Raw genomic sequence first — 16,530 nt, forward strand, 5'->3', positions numbered from 1 at the left:
TTGTCTTTGGTTTTGAGCGCTTTGAGTACAAAGGCTTCTGTTATGAAAACCTGATACAAACACAAGTCAGAATTCCTGTCCTGACAGAAGAAATATCTTATGTTCAATCTAGTGAACCAGTTTGCATGTTGGGAATGTTGAAACTTAGGCCAATTTGATTGTTCAGCTCAGATAAGTGCCAGCAAAGCTTGCTTATCTGTCCAAACAATACCCATTTTACATTAAGCTCATCTAGATAGCAAAGCGGAATTGTGAATCAGAGAGTAGATCTCCAAAAAAATTTGTCAGTTTCTATTATTTCTAGTATTTCCCTGCAAGTACGGTTTTCCTTACAGTATTTTAACACTGCTATCCTTTCAGGAATGGGTAAATCAGCTACATGTGGGACCTCAGCAAATTTAAAATTCCTCTTCCTTTTTTATTCCAGCAATAGTTTTGGCCCGCCATTATTTTGTCAATATTAGATTGTCTGAAGAGAACTGTTTTCACCTAGGATGAAGTACTAAGCTCATAAAATCAGGAGAGTTTTCTCATCAGAGCTCTGTTTTGACTGTTTATTACCATAATCTTCTAATCATCATAAACTTCAGGGGGAAATGTACTGAGATTTCTAGACAAACGTAAGGCTGTGTGTCTTTGTGTACAAAGTTGATGTGTTAGGGTGATATGTGCTCGCAGAACAATACCTGGACATGGAATTGAGGGAAGAGCTAAGTAAGAAGGGAAAATTCTCTCATCATTTTTTTCCTCTCTCTTGCTCCCTTTACAGGCATCAGAAGTCAGTCAAGAAGGTGACATCTCAGTGCATGCTTTTGCCGCAGTGACTATACGGGTGGTTGACCTCAACAACCATCCTCCGACATTCTATGGAGAAAATGGTCCCCAGAACCGATTTGAACTGACTATGTATGAGCATCCCCCAGAAGGTGAAATCTTGAGGGGACTGAAGATTACAGTCAATGATTCAGATCAGGTAAGTGAGAACTACGGGGGCTTCCAGTTTCCTGCCCTGTTTTCTCCAAAGACAAGAAGCAGCTGTCAGATTGGCAAATGTCACTTTAGGAACCCAACTGTTTCACCTGCACTCTCGAACAGCTGACAGAGTAAGTAGTTGAGAGGTCCATTACCAGGGACAGTATGGACTCAGAAGCATATTTAACCTGCATTCTGCTGTTGTTATGCTGTCATGATAGCCCATGAGAGGAGTGGTCCTAAACCTGTAGTCCAGCTCTTGTGGCCACTAAAGTTCAACAGTCTTTATCTGCCTCCCCTTTCTGTTGGCTATATTCAGGAGTTTTCAGTGTAATGCCTGAGAACTTACTATCTTTGAACATTTATTTCGTCCAGACACTTTAGTAACTTCAAGTACAATTGCTGTCGGTATCTCCTTGGGCCCCTCTGGAAAAAATATGATCTGTATCCTTACATTATCTTCATTACAAGATGCTATCCTTCTGGCCCTTATTTTACAGCCAGAATCTGCAGTCCATGCTTTGATAAATAATTCCCACTAGAGTGGTATTTTTAAGTAATCTTAAAATTATGCTGGAGGAGAACTAACTCTAACCAGATAAAAGAAAAGAATAGAGGACTTCATTCATCTCAGCCTGCTACTTAACTGACCTGTGATGCCCGTAGATACTATGGTGATGGTTGCTATAGGGATCCCTAGGCTAAAAACTGTATGAATGGCATCCATTTGAGTTAGCCTGAGGTTAAGGAGTGACAAGAGAAAGCTTAATGCATCTGAGTATTACTACTGGAAAGAGTGCTCTTATATAACTGCACTCAGTATTGTGCTGTTTTGCCTGTATTGTTGTATTCTATCAAACCCACCAGCTTCTTCCCCCTCCCTCCTGCTGCTCTGCAGCAAGCAGATAAATGACTGCTTTCAAAGCAGTGCTAAGTCTATCCCACTGTTGTCACAGAGGCTATTGCTGCAGAAGGAAAGAAACAAAACACATCTCTGCTGGCTTGTCTTCCGTTTAGAGGCAAAATGTGTATGTATTATATATAGGCTGACAAAATATTCAGGCTGCACGTTAGGCAGTAAAATAAGGAGAAAACGTTACTGAATATTCTGCATAGATTTCTAAAGAAGCTTCCTAATACAGTGATACACATCACTGTAGAGGAATTGGATTGGTTTTGTTTTAAGGTATCGAAAGTTATGGTTGACTATATAGGAAAGGAAATTAATCATTTATCTGTTTTCATCACAGTCTTTGGTATTTCTTCCTTTGGACGAATGGATGGTGCTGGTAGGGAAGCAGGTTTGAGAACAGCCTCTCTTAAGGCCTACAGTCAGATGGAAATGCAATCTTTACTTGCAAGAATATCATGCTAAAACTTCTCAAACCCTCCTCATCTGACAGGCCACTGCTTAGGGCTCAGTGCCACTGTCCCGTTGCATCATCCATATGTCCTGTGATTGTCCACTTGGAGTCACGCAACCTGGCTTGCTCTGAGCGTATCTGGGTTTGGTTGACATCGCTGTCAGCCTTCGGGGTGGGTGGTTCACTCCACCCCAGAGCCACTGTCCCCGCAGTCATGTACAGTGCAGAGGATTTACTGTGGTTGCAGGGCCAACCTTCCCCATCAACACTATTCCCCACAGTCCGGCAGTGCTGCCTTCACTTGTGTGTTTGGCTTTACTGCCTCGCAAAAGGGAACCTATTGCCTCCTGTTGAGCTGTGAGGGGTTGTATTCCCAAGCAACCCAAACCACTGAACTTGAATCCCAGCTCATTCTGGTTCCCTTGGGGGACTGCAGCTGAATGTTTTTTCTCTTGATACGGGCTAGCATAGAAGCAAGAACTGCTCATAACAAGGTCTGCAGGGACACAGGTGAAAGTGAAAGTTATCCTGTCTGTAATTATAGAAATTTTTCATCTAAAGATTCTTCCTAGGGGAAAACATGGCATCAAACAGTCAGTGAATAGGCCTGGTTGTCATAGTGTAACTGTGACATTGGGAAATTGGTGAACTGAGAGAGCTGATCAAGTGAGGTCAGCTCATATTCCCTTCTCCCCTGTAAGACAGTGATAAGAAAAGATAAGAGCCTCTTTTTGCCATTTATCTTCCATGCTCCAACGTGGTTTTAAAAAATTGCCTGGCCTTTTGGCTGTAGCTTGCTATTCCCAGATTGCATGCAGATAGTGTTAATTTTCTAGGTACCGCTATTTTCCTGCTCCTTTCTGTCTAGAACATTTATCTGTATGATGGGATTTAGCTTCTCACTTCACCTGGAGCTCTCTGATGTGTGTGTCTCATTATAATATGCATAGGTGGAGCGCTGCTCTCCTTCCAGGTTCATGAACTTCCGTAAGTTTTGGTGTTTGTAACCCTGGGCTAATTAATTCAGTCAGTGCAAACTGTTGAGTATCATCTCTGTGTTGAAACTGCACATCTTAGTGGCTCAGATTCCTTCTAGGCTGTGAGCGGTTCGGCCACAGGCTGCGTTTTTAAGAGGTCCGTTGTCTTGGCTTTGGCAGTTCAGTTGTCTTTCCATAGCAGAAATCAGGAGGAGGCAGGTATGATGCATCTGCTGATGCGCCTGTGGTTATTCAGCTGCTACTAGCCTGCAGCGTGAGGCAGGAAGCCCAGGACTCCTTGCCACAACAGTCAGTCTCTTAGCCAGACCTGCTGCAGGGTTTTTCCATTATAATTGAAAGAATAACCAAGCTTGTCAATCTATTTTAAGAAAAGCCCCGTCTGTCTTGTGACCAGAGCTGGAGAGATTATACAACTAAGCTTCTTAGCGCTCTCTTACTGCAGGGTGGAGAACGGAGGGCTTTAAGCAGTAAGACTCACGTTTTACACAGCCTGAAGAAACAGAGCCTATGTAAGCTCTAAGAAATACAATGGCCGCTTTAAACAATGCAGTATCTGCTTTTCCTTACAGGGTGCCAATGCTAAATTCAACCTCCGTCTTGTTGGACCTGGTGGCATCTTCCGAGTTGTTCCCCAAACTGTCCTGAATGAAGCACAGGTTACAATAATAGTGGAAAATTCTGCTGCTATTGACTATGAAAAATTCAAAGTGTTAACCTTCAAGGTACTTCTGCTTTCCGTCTCCTCTCTGGTTGTATATATGATATATCTCTGATGGCTTATGTATATGATAGTATTCAGCTGATAGTCATTTAGACTGACCCCTAAGGTTGTTATTTCTGCTCTCATGATGATAAATTCACAGCATGAAATCCTAACTTCTCTGGAGCCAGGAATTCACCTGCTTAGTCCTAAGTAATTTGGTCCATGATCATGCTTTTGTATCTTAGTTGGCTGAAGACACCAGCTGACTGAAAGATAATTTCCCAAAATTGCTTGCTGCGTTTGTCAGGCGACCTATATGACCCTTTTCAGATTGATTTGAGGCCACTTTACCCATGCTCCAAGCCAGCTATACAAGAACCATCTTTTGTCCAAAATCTAGGAACTTGCATTGGCAGCTTCCCTGATGGATTCATTGGCTTGTCAACAAGATAACATAATTATGTAGTTTCTGGTTCATGTCAGCTGCCTCTGCACGTGACTATAGAAAGCTCAGAAAGTTCTTTCTGAAAGAATGGTGTAGATGATCCCTGTGGGCATAGAAAAGATTGCTGAAACTGTATAGCTAAGTACTAGCATATGCTAATCTTGGTTTTGTACAGAAAGTGGATTTTTCTGTACGCTCCAGAAGCCAGACTTCCTGGATTTTGTTGTCATCCTTGCCACATGCTTTGCTTTGTGTCCTTAGGAAGTCATTTCACTGCAATATGTCTGATGTCCCTCTTGTAATGTTTATCAGCGACTTTGAGTGTAATAGGTTATAGATGCTACAAAAATACGATGCATCATTATTGTGTTGAAATGGAAGATTCAGAAAGGGTTATGAAGTGCTACCAAAACTAATTATAGTAAGTGCACATTTATTCAGCTTAAACTATCAAAAGACCACTAAAGAAGTTACACATGGCCTCCTCATGAATACTAATAGAAATCAAGGTGGTTAATGTGGTTGCCAGGAACTGAAAGAATTAATTAATTAATAAAGAATATAGATATATATATATATATATATATATATACACACACATACACACACACACATGCATATATAACTTAAGCAGTTATTTTCTTTTTTTTTAATTAAATTATGTCTACAGAAGAAAGACTGTAAAGGCGCTGCTGAAAATGCAGAGCCTTTGACTGTATTGTAAATGTAGAAGGTGCAGTTGGGTGATATAGTAGTAATATATGGCAGCAGATACTTTATAAAGTCCTCATTACCTTCTCCATTTCCCTGAGAAGTTCAAATCACTTACTACCCCATTTTAGTTGCTAAAGTAGTCCTTCTAGTTGGAATTTTGGATGAAGTATGTTTTTATTTCTATTTAACACATATTCCACAGCAGCTTTGAAGAGTTATTTTCTGGTAAGCAGCGATCCTTTCTCTCAGCTTTATTATTGACCAGTAACAATGCCAGAGAGGAATTAAAGCTAATTTGACTGGAACGTGCACTGAAGAACTGGCCGAGGCAGTGGCTGCTTGAGAAAATCTGTCCTCCAGCTACAGCTTGCCTTTAAATGCAGTGGGTAGCCAGGACCTCCTCCCTTTTCAGCCAGCCAGGAGCTAGAGCTGATGTCTCAGGGTATGGCAGCTGTGACCACCTGTGCCTCTGACGCCTCCAGTCTGCCCTCTTAGAGCGAAAGCAGGGTTCAGGCTCTGCCACGGCAGCTGGGTGTTGCTGTCCTGAGGGCCAAACTTCCCATCTCCTTGCAGTGTCCCTCCTCGGCCATAGCGAGGGCCTTCTGCAGGCACCAGCGGCTCCTACAGTCGGACCCAAATAATGCTGGATTGTGTTTGGTTGCCAAAGTCAGAATTTGTTTTAAAAATTCATCCGCCACTTCGAAGATGGTATCTCAGTGTGTTGTTCAAGCCTTTGTGTTAACTGCTGCTGTGTAGTCTTCTGAAGAAACAGCTCTATGCAGTTTTTCCTCTCCCTGTGTATAACAAACAGTGTAGCTCTGCACAGTGCATCGCAGGCAAGGGAACTGCCAGAGACCCTGCCCTGGAGGGAGGTGTCATTAACCTGTTGACATAGCTGGACTATGGTTGCTAAAAGAAGAGAAAATAAAAACAAATGTAGAAATAAAATCAAAATACTAAAGCCCTCAGAATTTTCTAAGACAAGTGATTCTATCAGCAAAGATTATTTCACTGTAGACACTGTAATTTAGTTCTAAATCAACATACATGTTAAGCAATGAGGTTTTTATCTGTGTGCTGCTGTAGGAGCTGAGATTGCTCATGAGGAGATTTTTCTCATGATGTTTGTGTGACTGGGCCTTTAAAAATTTCTTTTGCTGAAATCCTATTATAGACTCCTAAGCACAGTAGTTATCAGAGTTTAGTAACGAAATTCCCGTTTTAGAACAAATTTATGCTATATAATTTCAAGCAATCCTTACAACTGAATTTCTCCAAGATCCTTTCAGTGTTTATTTCTAATACATTAAAATGTTTAGACAATGGGAACAGCTCCAGCAGATGACACTTGAGATGGCCTTATCCCTGCCTACTTAAACTGAGCTTCCCCTGCCCCCCACCCCAAAAAAAACCTGTCACCTCTAGGTGATATGAATGTGTCTGAATTGAGCAGCGCAAGCACCCGAAGGCTGTGGGTGCTCCAGCACCCAGCAAGTGGTGTCACTGCTGGTGTTTGTGTATCACACGTTCCTGACGTGGCTGCAGCAGGAGCGAGACCGCGCGCCCAGCAAAGGGGAAGAAGAGCTCCAGCAAGCCGTTGTCTCCGCCGGGTGCAGCAGGGATTTAGCAGGGGCTCTGCAAGAGCCCTGCTCCACCGCCTGAAGCTCAGCGTTCAGCTGATCATTCATCTTGTTTGGGAGAGCCACTGTCTACTGGGAATTAAAACCCATCCAACTAGATTTTCAGTTGAGCCTCTTGTATCTCAGTTAAGTGCTCTGCCTCTTTCTTGCTCAGTCTCGCGCCACACAAGTGGCAACGGAGGGTTGCTGCTCTACCAACTCAGGCTGAGGAGTAAACAGAGATGCAGCAGATACTCTACTAGTATTTAGTGTTAGACCGAGAATACGAGAGAAAATGGACAGTGCTAAGTAGCGGAAGTCCTGTGGGAAAATGCTAGTGCAAGACTCTGGGGGTGAATTATCAACTATGGGCTCAGGCCGGTTTCCAGGCAAGTTGCCTACTGAGGACTCTTCCTTGCCTGAGCTGCCCATGGGGGTCTTTGCAGGTGTTTGTTATGTCCTCTCTGAGCCATGCTGGCTACTTTGACTGGTCACATCTGTCGGGTAAGGTCTAATATGTATACACAGGTTTGAAATCTTTACGCAGCTGGATTGCCTGTTGCAAGCATGGACGAATGGTCATACGTTGTTCACTCGTGTAGCTCATATTCTCCATGTTTCTGGCTTGTCTGATCCAACCAGGTTAAAATGCACCAATGTGAGTAGTGAAAGGAAGCTGCTTTAAGAGGTAAAAACAGCTGCTTTGTAGTAATAAATTCCATATGTGCTCTTCTTAGCTTCTTGCAATAGAGGTGAACACACCTGAGAAATTCAGCTCAACAGCTGACGTAGTGATACGCTTGCTGGATACCAATGACAACGTCCCGAAGTTCTCCTCAGACTACTACATTGCCAGGATCCCTGAGAACTCCCCGGGGGGCTCAAACGTGGTCGCTGTAACTGTAAGTTTTGTTCAACTCCTAAGAGATTCATCTGTCTTGACCAGCTGTTTGTCAAAGCAGTCAAAATCAGTATACTGCCAAATACCTTAAAAATAGTTGGCAATGGCAACCAGCAAATCTTACTCCCTGTTCAACTTCTGGACTAAGCTCCAGCTTTCCAGAATCAACAACAACAAAAAAAACAGTTCTGATAAATATTTCAATAAAACTTTATTTTATCAGAACAACAATTTTACTTTTCAATTAAAGGCCACCTGCTTTTAAGACAAATCACATGGTGAGTAAGTACTAAGAAAGTCCCAGTCAAATCAGTGTCTAGCAGGAGGATCAGTTGTGACTAAGTGGAATTGGATTTACTGGATTTGCTTGCTTAAGTACGGGTAAAAAGAAAACAAAATGGCTGCTTAGCAGAGTATTAGCCTCCTCCTCCTGGGAGGAACCTGGCTGGTAAATGCATAATTAGACAGTTAACGAAGGCAAGAATGTAACAGTAAAAATCCCTGTGTAAGGATCTTCTCACAGCAGGGAGAATATGCTTATATATTTTCTAGTATCTCCCATTGCCCTAGGAAGAAAATCAGGTTGTTACATGAGCTGTAGAAGTGCTGGAGAAGCATTTCCAGCCGTTATGCCCAAGCTGTATGTATGTTTTAATACAGCAGCTGGGACTGGAGGCAGATCTCATATCACAGAGCCGAGAAAGCTCCTAGCCACGTGGGAATCTGGGGGTGACGCAAGCCACCTCGCAGAGGCCCCAGAGGTGCGGGGGACGGAGTCAGGTTGTCAGAAACCCCAACGTCGGCTGGCCACAATTCACAGAGAAAATGAAATGACCAGAACTAAGGGCAGATTTTAAGGGCAGAAGAATGAAAGAGGAAATGAAACAAAAACAATACAAGAAAAAGAACATCAGAGGAAAGCTATAGAAAATGGAGACTCCAAAACACCATTGTGTTTGCAGGAGGAGGAGGAAGAAAATTCCAGGAGGTGGCCAGCAAAAAAAGAAAAACAAGAAAAATAAAATAAGAAAAGTTGCCAAAACTAGCCCTTCTGAGCCAAGATGGAGAGGAGAGCACAGCTGAAGGGTCCATGTAGAAGTTACTGCCATGTGGTACCAGCTCATTCCTTGACCCGTATTTGCCAGCCAAGTGGGATACTCCAAGTACTCAGGGTGACTATTCTGGTAGGAGTCCCAGCTGTGCAAGCTGTTTTAGGCAAAGTTAGGCATTTCTGGAAAAACAAACTGCAGTCAGAATTAGGGGGTGAGGGAAGCTGCCCAAGCTCACATTGAAGAACTAAAAGCACATGCCCGCAAGGCTGTAGCTGTGTTACATCAGCCAGACAGGAATCGAAGACCTTGCTCCAGGTTTCAAAAGAAGCACCAAATACTTGAACAGGAAGATGAACAGGTAGTCCACTGCCACTGTGAATTTTGGTGGCCGAGTACAGTGCAATCACAGCGCCTCTCAGACTATATCAAAGGAGGAGGTGCTTAGAAAAAGCTGTCACCAAATCAGTGGCTTTCCTGTTCCCGAGCTAACAGAGGAAGCCAACAAGAGTTCAGAGCAAAGATAGCATCCGATATAGCATCTGCATTACTAGAAGTCCCACAGGCACAAGAGTGATTAAGACGTAAGCACAGCTAAAATATTATGTATAGATTGAAATAATTGCTATGCATTAATTTCAATTAAATCAATTAAACAAGTAGAGACTTAGAAAAAATGCTGTATTTAAAGTAAATAATTTGGCCAGGGTGTATACATTAATATTTAATTGATAATGAGGGAGACTTGAGAACGGGCAGTTTGTTTGGGTCACTGAGATTGGCTTTGCTTCTATTAAAGGAAGGATCTGTTAAATGTCAACATTTGGAGCCATCTAGTGGCTTTCTCCCTGCTATAGCCTCCAGGCACCAGCCTAGCAGAGAGATGGGCATCTCAGCAGCTTTCCTGGGACACCCAGAGGCGTTTGCTTGTGTTAGATTTTGCAGTTGTATATGTGCACGTTTGGGTGATTTCGCCCTAAAAGCGTTCTGGCAAAAAGGAGGGAAAAGCTTTTGGATTTTGAAGTAGCCTGTTGTTGAGAGAAACATGAACATATTTCTTTTTGCAATTTAATGAAGGATGACCCTATTATTTTCTTTTTCCTAAGGCTACAGATCCAGATTCCGGACTTTGGGGAGAAGTCAAGTATTCTATCTATGGAACAGGAGCAGATTTGTAAGTTAAAAAAAAAATCCTAACTATATTTGAGTGGAATTTTAAAAGAATTAAAAAAAAAAAGGAAGGGAAAAACAACAGCTGATGTCCTGACCTGCTCATATTCAAGGACATTTATGTCATGTTCTTTATGAGTTCTATGAAAAAAACAACAGGAAAACTAGTGCAGTCATTAAACATCTGCTTTATGAATTCATAGAGTTTTACTCACAGAATATTTCCTCCCCTCCAAGACATAAGACAGCTCAGGTAAGTACCACTGCACAGGATCTGTTCAAATCACCATTTGAAAAATGCTTGTACTAGGAAGAGGAGGTTTCGGTCTGGTCTGTTGTTGTAAAAAGTCAATTCTAGGTAAAAGAAAATCCTTTACTCTTTTCCTCTCCTTTTCCATATAGCTGTACAAATAGTTCAGTTTCAACTCTTGTCAAAATAAATCAAAGATGACAGGACTTCCAAGGATATAACCTTTAGCTTTGGAGGACAGCTTCATTGGGTGTTTATCATTGGGTGTATAAAGCATTTAAACCTAATAGCTCCAGGTCAGAAAAGAAGGGAATCTCATGCTTGCTTGATTTCGTAATGGTGCTTAGCTCTCTGTCTTTGTTCAAAGTGTGGTGGGAAAGGCGTATGACGCATCATTTTCTCCCACACTTCTTTCATCCCCGCAGTTGCCCTGGCCACCACAGATATTGCTGCTGGAAGCCACAGCTCCTGGACATAGCGGGCTGCAGGCAAGAACTTACAAATGAATGAGCTGCTCAGGCACTTAACCCCAGAATCTGTGTTTCTCTGTACATTATCTGTCTGGACTTAAAGCTGAACTGCTCCTGTTAAGGTGAACACTATTTAGGAGACACAATCAAAATCCAGGATTGTTAAGGGTGAACCTCTTCTGTAGCCAGAAGGATATACATATGGGAACATTTCCAGGATGGATTATTTTGACTTTCTCACTAAGTCTTTAAGCGAGCTGCTAACTGGGTAGAGGCAAACAGACAAAGGTCATGTCATACAGTCCAGACCTCTCAGGTTGAAAATGTAACAGCTGGTGCAAAGGAGCTTGTGAAGGTTGTTGACAAAGGATTTAGAAAAAAAAAAAGTGCAAGTTTATTCTGATTGATGTTATAGGGATGTTCTGACTCACTGTTCTCATGCTCTTAAATGAGTAAATTAAGCTGTGTGGACCTTTTTTCCCTGCTTAAGTATGATTTTTTCCCCCTTTGCTTTTGCCAGGCTGGCATGGCTCTCCAAAGCTGGACTGATTTCCTGGCTCTTGAATTTCTAGATCTGCTAACAATTCATATGCAGATTTAAGAGTTTCAGCTAGGAGCACGATTTTGTGTCTCAGGGGCTACATCAGTGCATTGGCAAAAAGATGAGTTGTACTGGAATAAGAGGAATAGTGATAGCTTTTTAAGATACAGCCATTACATCAGTAATCCTATGTCCAAGCTGTCAGCAGGAATGGAGTGCATTGCTGTAATCTCTTTACATCTCAGTACCTCCATTCTTCATCTCTAAAGTGAGGATGAAGAGAGTCTTCTCTGCATGCTTAGGCTGAACTGGGCTGTAAGGAGGTGCTCAGCACAGGCCTGTCTTCTACCCTGAGCTGGACAGCACTTTCCACCTCAGCATCTTGGTTTTCATAAGGACTTGTATTTGTATTTAACAGGGTAATTCAAACAGCTGATGATCCTGGATTATTAAGGGCCTCTTTGTAATCATGCTCAATTGAGCTCTCAGTTGGAATACAGAAAATATTTTGTTATCCTTTACACTAATTGAAGGATATATAAAGCCTTCCATTTCTTTAAAGTCCCACTGTTTGGAGCCTGTGCTGATAGTCCATTTAAAAAAGACACTGTGTTACTGTCTTCTCTGTAAATGCAAGCTTTCGCCTGTCACTCTTGACAGTGTCTCGTTAATTACAAGTTTGTAGAATTGCACTTGCTGCAGATAAATCTGAACATCCACTCCACCCTATTGCCAGTCTGTGGAAATGTGATTATTCTGGGGGGAGATATTTTGCCCTGTACTTCCTGAGATTTGAGAGCAGCCATTTTTCTTATCCATTCTGAGAAACTAAGAGCTTAAATATGACATGCAGCACACTTCCCTCAGCTATTGAGGGGGATATAAGTCAATCTTAATTTATTAGGACATGATCTAATACATTGTCCTTATAAACTGAACAAATAGGCAGTTCTTTGTGTTAAAACATTAAAGAAATCACTGTGGGAGAAGGCCATCACACCGAACACTTCATGAGGACAAAGGCTTTCACAAAAAAACTCTGCTAAAATGGCTAATGCACAATGAATAGAAAAGCTTCACTAATCATTTTCTATTTTTCAAGCCTAAAGGAATGAGCCAAAAATAGATAAAGTGATTTGTGAACTGGCAGCTTTTTAGGTCTGTTTTCACCACGATGCATGAAGATCTCAGCTACTTCTCAGCCCAGATCCTCAGAACAGCTCATCTACATTAAACCATCTGGGCTCCATTCAGTTCCCAGCACAGCTGAGGTGGTAGTGAAGAAAGGTATCTCCAAGTACTTTTCCTTTACCCCAGCCTTGCCTTGATAAGGCTGTTTGTTACTATCTAGAGGAGAGACCAAAGATCTAGTGAGCTGCATCCTTCCAAGTCCTGGACATGCACCTCCTCCTCTGAGCCTTTTCCATGTTCCCTATTTCTATGCCACTTCATTAGGCAGGGAAAGCTGGGCACAGAAACAGCAAAGGCTGCCTGAGGCCTGTGGGTTTCCAGCTTGCACAGGCTCTTTTTTTGGCAGGAGACATATTTCTGAGGCTTTCACTGCAAGCCAAAATAGCACTCCTAAGCATACAGTCTGTCAGCCAGACGTAAGTTCAGTGTAAAGTACCAAACTGGGAGCAAATTCAAGGTTTACAACCTGGAACATAGGTGGGCTCTAAACAGGTTTAGTGACCAGAAATTCCAAGTCTCTCCATGCTTCTCTTCCAGGTTCTTAATCCACCCATCAACAGGTATAATTTACACCCAGCCTTGGGCTACATTAGATGCTGAAGTGAACTCCAAGTACAATTTCTACGTGAAGGCAGAGGACACAGATGGGAAGTACAGCTTGGCTGAAGTGTTCATCACTGTGCTAGATGTCAATGACCACTCTCCAGAGTTCAACGAGAACATCCAGGAAAAGACGATGATCATCGGGTCACCAGTGAAGATAGAGGTGAGAACACCATGCGTCACAAAGCAGAGTGCTTTGGAGAACCCCCAGCTCTGACATTTATTGCGCTGGGATCATGATGAATGCCTGAAAGTTGGCTTTTTCTGGATCTTTATTTTGCACATATGTAACATGGATTAAAACACAATGACAGTATTGACAGACTGCTGAGAAGAGAATATAGGCAAAAGAAGTTCAGTTACAGTATTTGAACAATCTGCTGCAGGATTATATAGTCTTTGATCAGAAGCCCAAATAAGATAACTGAATAAAAGTACAGAATTTTGAATACTTGACTTCCTGTCATGCCACCGTGGTCAACTCACAAATTCCTTTCCTTTCCCTTTGCAGAAGGTTATATAGTGATCCACTAAAGCGATCTCTGGAACAGAAGGTTTGGGGTTTTGTTTTTTGTTTCCCCCCCCCTTTCTTTCCAAAGTGCAATTCACAGGCAAAGGAGCAAACCACCCTACATTACACACATTTAATGCATATAATCAAGCTGATTACACAACACCTAACCTAGATAAAATAACTCTCATAGCATAAAGATTAAGGTAACAGTACTTTGAAGAGAGTGGAGCTAATCACATTGTCCTCTATTTACTTAATATTTGTCCCCATTCTGAATAGGAAACTCCCTGGTAATAAGCCATTTCCATTCTACAGATTGGTTATGATTCAGTTTTTCCACTGCTTTAATCTCAAATAGAAATCATTTATACAAGAGCAGCTCTACTCCTGCTGTTTTCACTAGAAAATGTAGCACAGCTGATACTGGGAAAGGCAAAATTGTTTCTAAGACCACACAATAACAGCCCAGTGATCTCAAAGCAGGGATATTATCAGAAACCTTTTGAGTTTTGTCTTTAGGCAAGATACAAACAATACCATCTTTGTTCTGTACCTTTCCTCTATCAGGCTATAGATCAAGATGCAGAAGAACCCAACAACGTTGTGGATTATTCTATCATGCAAGCAGATCCAGCCAATGTATTTGATATAGATCAAAGCACTGGGGAAATCAAGCTGAAATCCTACATCCGTTCTCTGGACATCATCCACAACATCACAAGGAACAAGGACTGCATATGGTCGCTGGTGGTGCAGGCCAAGGACCGAGGCTCTCCTTCCTTCAGTACCACAGCAGTTCTGAAGATTGATATCACAGAGGAGGTAAGCAAGTATCTTAGAAAAATCCTCATGCAGGATGATCCTTGAGCAGCACCAAAGGGAAATCCATTTTTGCTCCCTTTGAGCGCACTTTACAAATGCTTCAGGAGCTGGAGTCAGACAAAAGGTTGGCAGCCATCACTTCCCCCATAACATGTGGTGTTTCTAGATCCTTGTGGTGAAACTGGATTCTACAGCCACAAATGCTAGAGACATTTTGATCAGAGAAATTGCAAAGGTAAGAATGAGTAGTTCAGAGATGACTCCCTTGCATCCGTTTGTTAGAGCTAGCTGCAAAGTAGGGTCTGCACATTCCAGAGACAACTGCTGAATTTGTGAGGTTCTTTTTTGTTTTTGTTTTTTTCAGTTGGAGAGGTGGGGAAGGAAATCCAGTCTTTTCCCCCAATGAAAAGGGAGTGGAAAGTAGCTGTGGACAGCATGAAATATACCAAACCAGTTTTGCAAGTCAGTGTAGGTTAAATCAGAGAAATGAGCTAACTTTGTAGAAATGCTTTAAAGTTCATAGAAATTTGGATGCGAGTTTAATAACTGCAGTATTATCAGCAGACAGCACAAGATGACTTTAAAAAGATCATGCACATGGGATGAGAGTTCCCTGTTACCCAGCTTTTACATCCACCAAAGAATAAGTATGATGAACAGTATTATGGTGAACAGTGCATATTTGCATGACTTATTTTAACTGCTTTGTTGTGCCTTTAAGTGGGTACCAGCAAGAGGGAATGTGTTTTAACCTGAGTGAGAATCATCACTAGCCTGACAGTCTCTGGACCACATGCACAGCGAGCAAAGATACAAATCTCTTCCTACAGGCAGCAGTTGGTCTTCTCTTTGGTTCGTAAAAATAAACCCAAGGCTTCTTCATATATAACCTCTCTCCATTTTCTCTATCTCCTCATATCCCACTGACATTCCCTATTAGGGGCATTTAAATGACACTAAATTCAGCACCTGATAAAAAAAGGTGTCTGCTGCAGAGTGCCCCTCCTGCCCCCATCTTTCCTCTCCAGGGTCACAGATTTGGCAAAAGCTGTGGGATGCCCCCTCACCCTTGCACAGTGTGAAATGGAAGCAGGCTGGGCCCTGGAGACATGGTTTCCACTTGGATACAGCTATTCCCATCTTCCCATTCTCTTCTCCATGCCAAGTCCCATCACATAAGCTGAAGTAGCAACAGCTTCTTCTCCACTTGAGTAGGTCTCTTCAGCAAGGCCTGCAGTAGTGATCTCATACTACATTCTCCGTAAGTTTCTGTACTGTTCTCTATTACTTCCTTCATTGCTTGTAGTTATTTGCTTTCTCTTTTTTTAAATTCAAGAGCATCACAGCAAAAAAAAAAAAAAATGCTGTGTGCTCTGGCTGTCTACAGTTTGAGAAAGCCATTTGGTGGGCATTTTTATATTGCTGATTTTGGATAAGGAGGATTTTCTTGAAGGCATCCTCTGGAGGTTTCCTGCAGTGTTAATCACACCAAGTAATTAAACAGGCATATTTTCTGATTAACATTTACCATTGCAATTAGCACAAGGCTGTGCCCTCTGAGATAGATGCCTTGCAGCTAAGTTCAGCAGTATTGCACATCAAAAGGACCTTTTGCTCTTGGAATAATACAGCAGTAGAGATCCAGGGGCTGTTTAAGTTAAGTCTGTTTTTATGGAAATTGGTATTGAGTGGTGCTCAATGCATCTGTTAATCTTCCATCCTTTCTCGACAGAATAAGAAAGGCATGCTGAAAAAGACTTTTACCATTATGGTCTTACTGAAAAAAAAAAAAATCTATTCCTGCTACCCAAGATTTTTCAGTGATACCTGATCCCGCTCTTGATCCTGAAGCTTGGTCTGATCAAGGGAGACTGCTGTGTCTTCATGGCTCCCCTGAGGGCCTGCAAGGATGTGGGGGCACTTATTTACAGCTCTTCACTGAGGTTTAAGTCCATGTTTAGACATCATGATCTGTGAAATCTCCCCTCCTTAATAGCTTTGGCCACTCCTTTAGACTTCTAAATATAACTGGTAAGTCCTAGTTTTATATTCCCATGACTGTGAAGTACAAACAGTATCTTACTGAGAGTTAATTTGGATGTTTCCTCATCTCCCTTACCAGCTCTGTGGCTGTGGGATTTGCAGCATGCTGATGACACTAGACATCCTCTGCCACATTTGCAGGGCAGTTAGCCTGCTCTTTC

At 42.1% G+C, this 16,530-nt stretch overlaps 1 protein-coding gene across 1 annotated transcript in view; it reads left to right on the forward strand.

Annotated features, from left to right (window-relative positions):
• Positions 1 to 16,530, forward strand: part of CDHR1 (cadherin related family member 1) — a 45,742-nt gene that overhangs the window by 23,899 nt on the left and 5,313 nt on the right. The window contains exons 11-16 of the mRNA XM_062580001.1: positions 770 to 973; positions 3,904 to 4,056; positions 7,553 to 7,717; positions 9,872 to 9,939; positions 12,925 to 13,153; positions 14,072 to 14,326. Of these exons, the coding sequence (XP_062435985.1) occupies positions 770 to 973; positions 3,904 to 4,056; positions 7,553 to 7,717; positions 9,872 to 9,939; positions 12,925 to 13,153; positions 14,072 to 14,326 (1,074 nt within the window). The remainder of the gene's footprint in view (positions 1 to 769; positions 974 to 3,903; positions 4,057 to 7,552; positions 7,718 to 9,871; positions 9,940 to 12,924; positions 13,154 to 14,071; positions 14,327 to 16,530) is intronic.

Source organism: Rhea pennata, chromosome 7, assembly GCF_028389875.1.
Source record: "Rhea pennata isolate bPtePen1 chromosome 7, bPtePen1.pri, whole genome shotgun sequence".
Classification (NCBI taxonomy): Eukaryota; Metazoa; Chordata; class Aves; order Rheiformes; family Rheidae; genus Rhea; species Rhea pennata.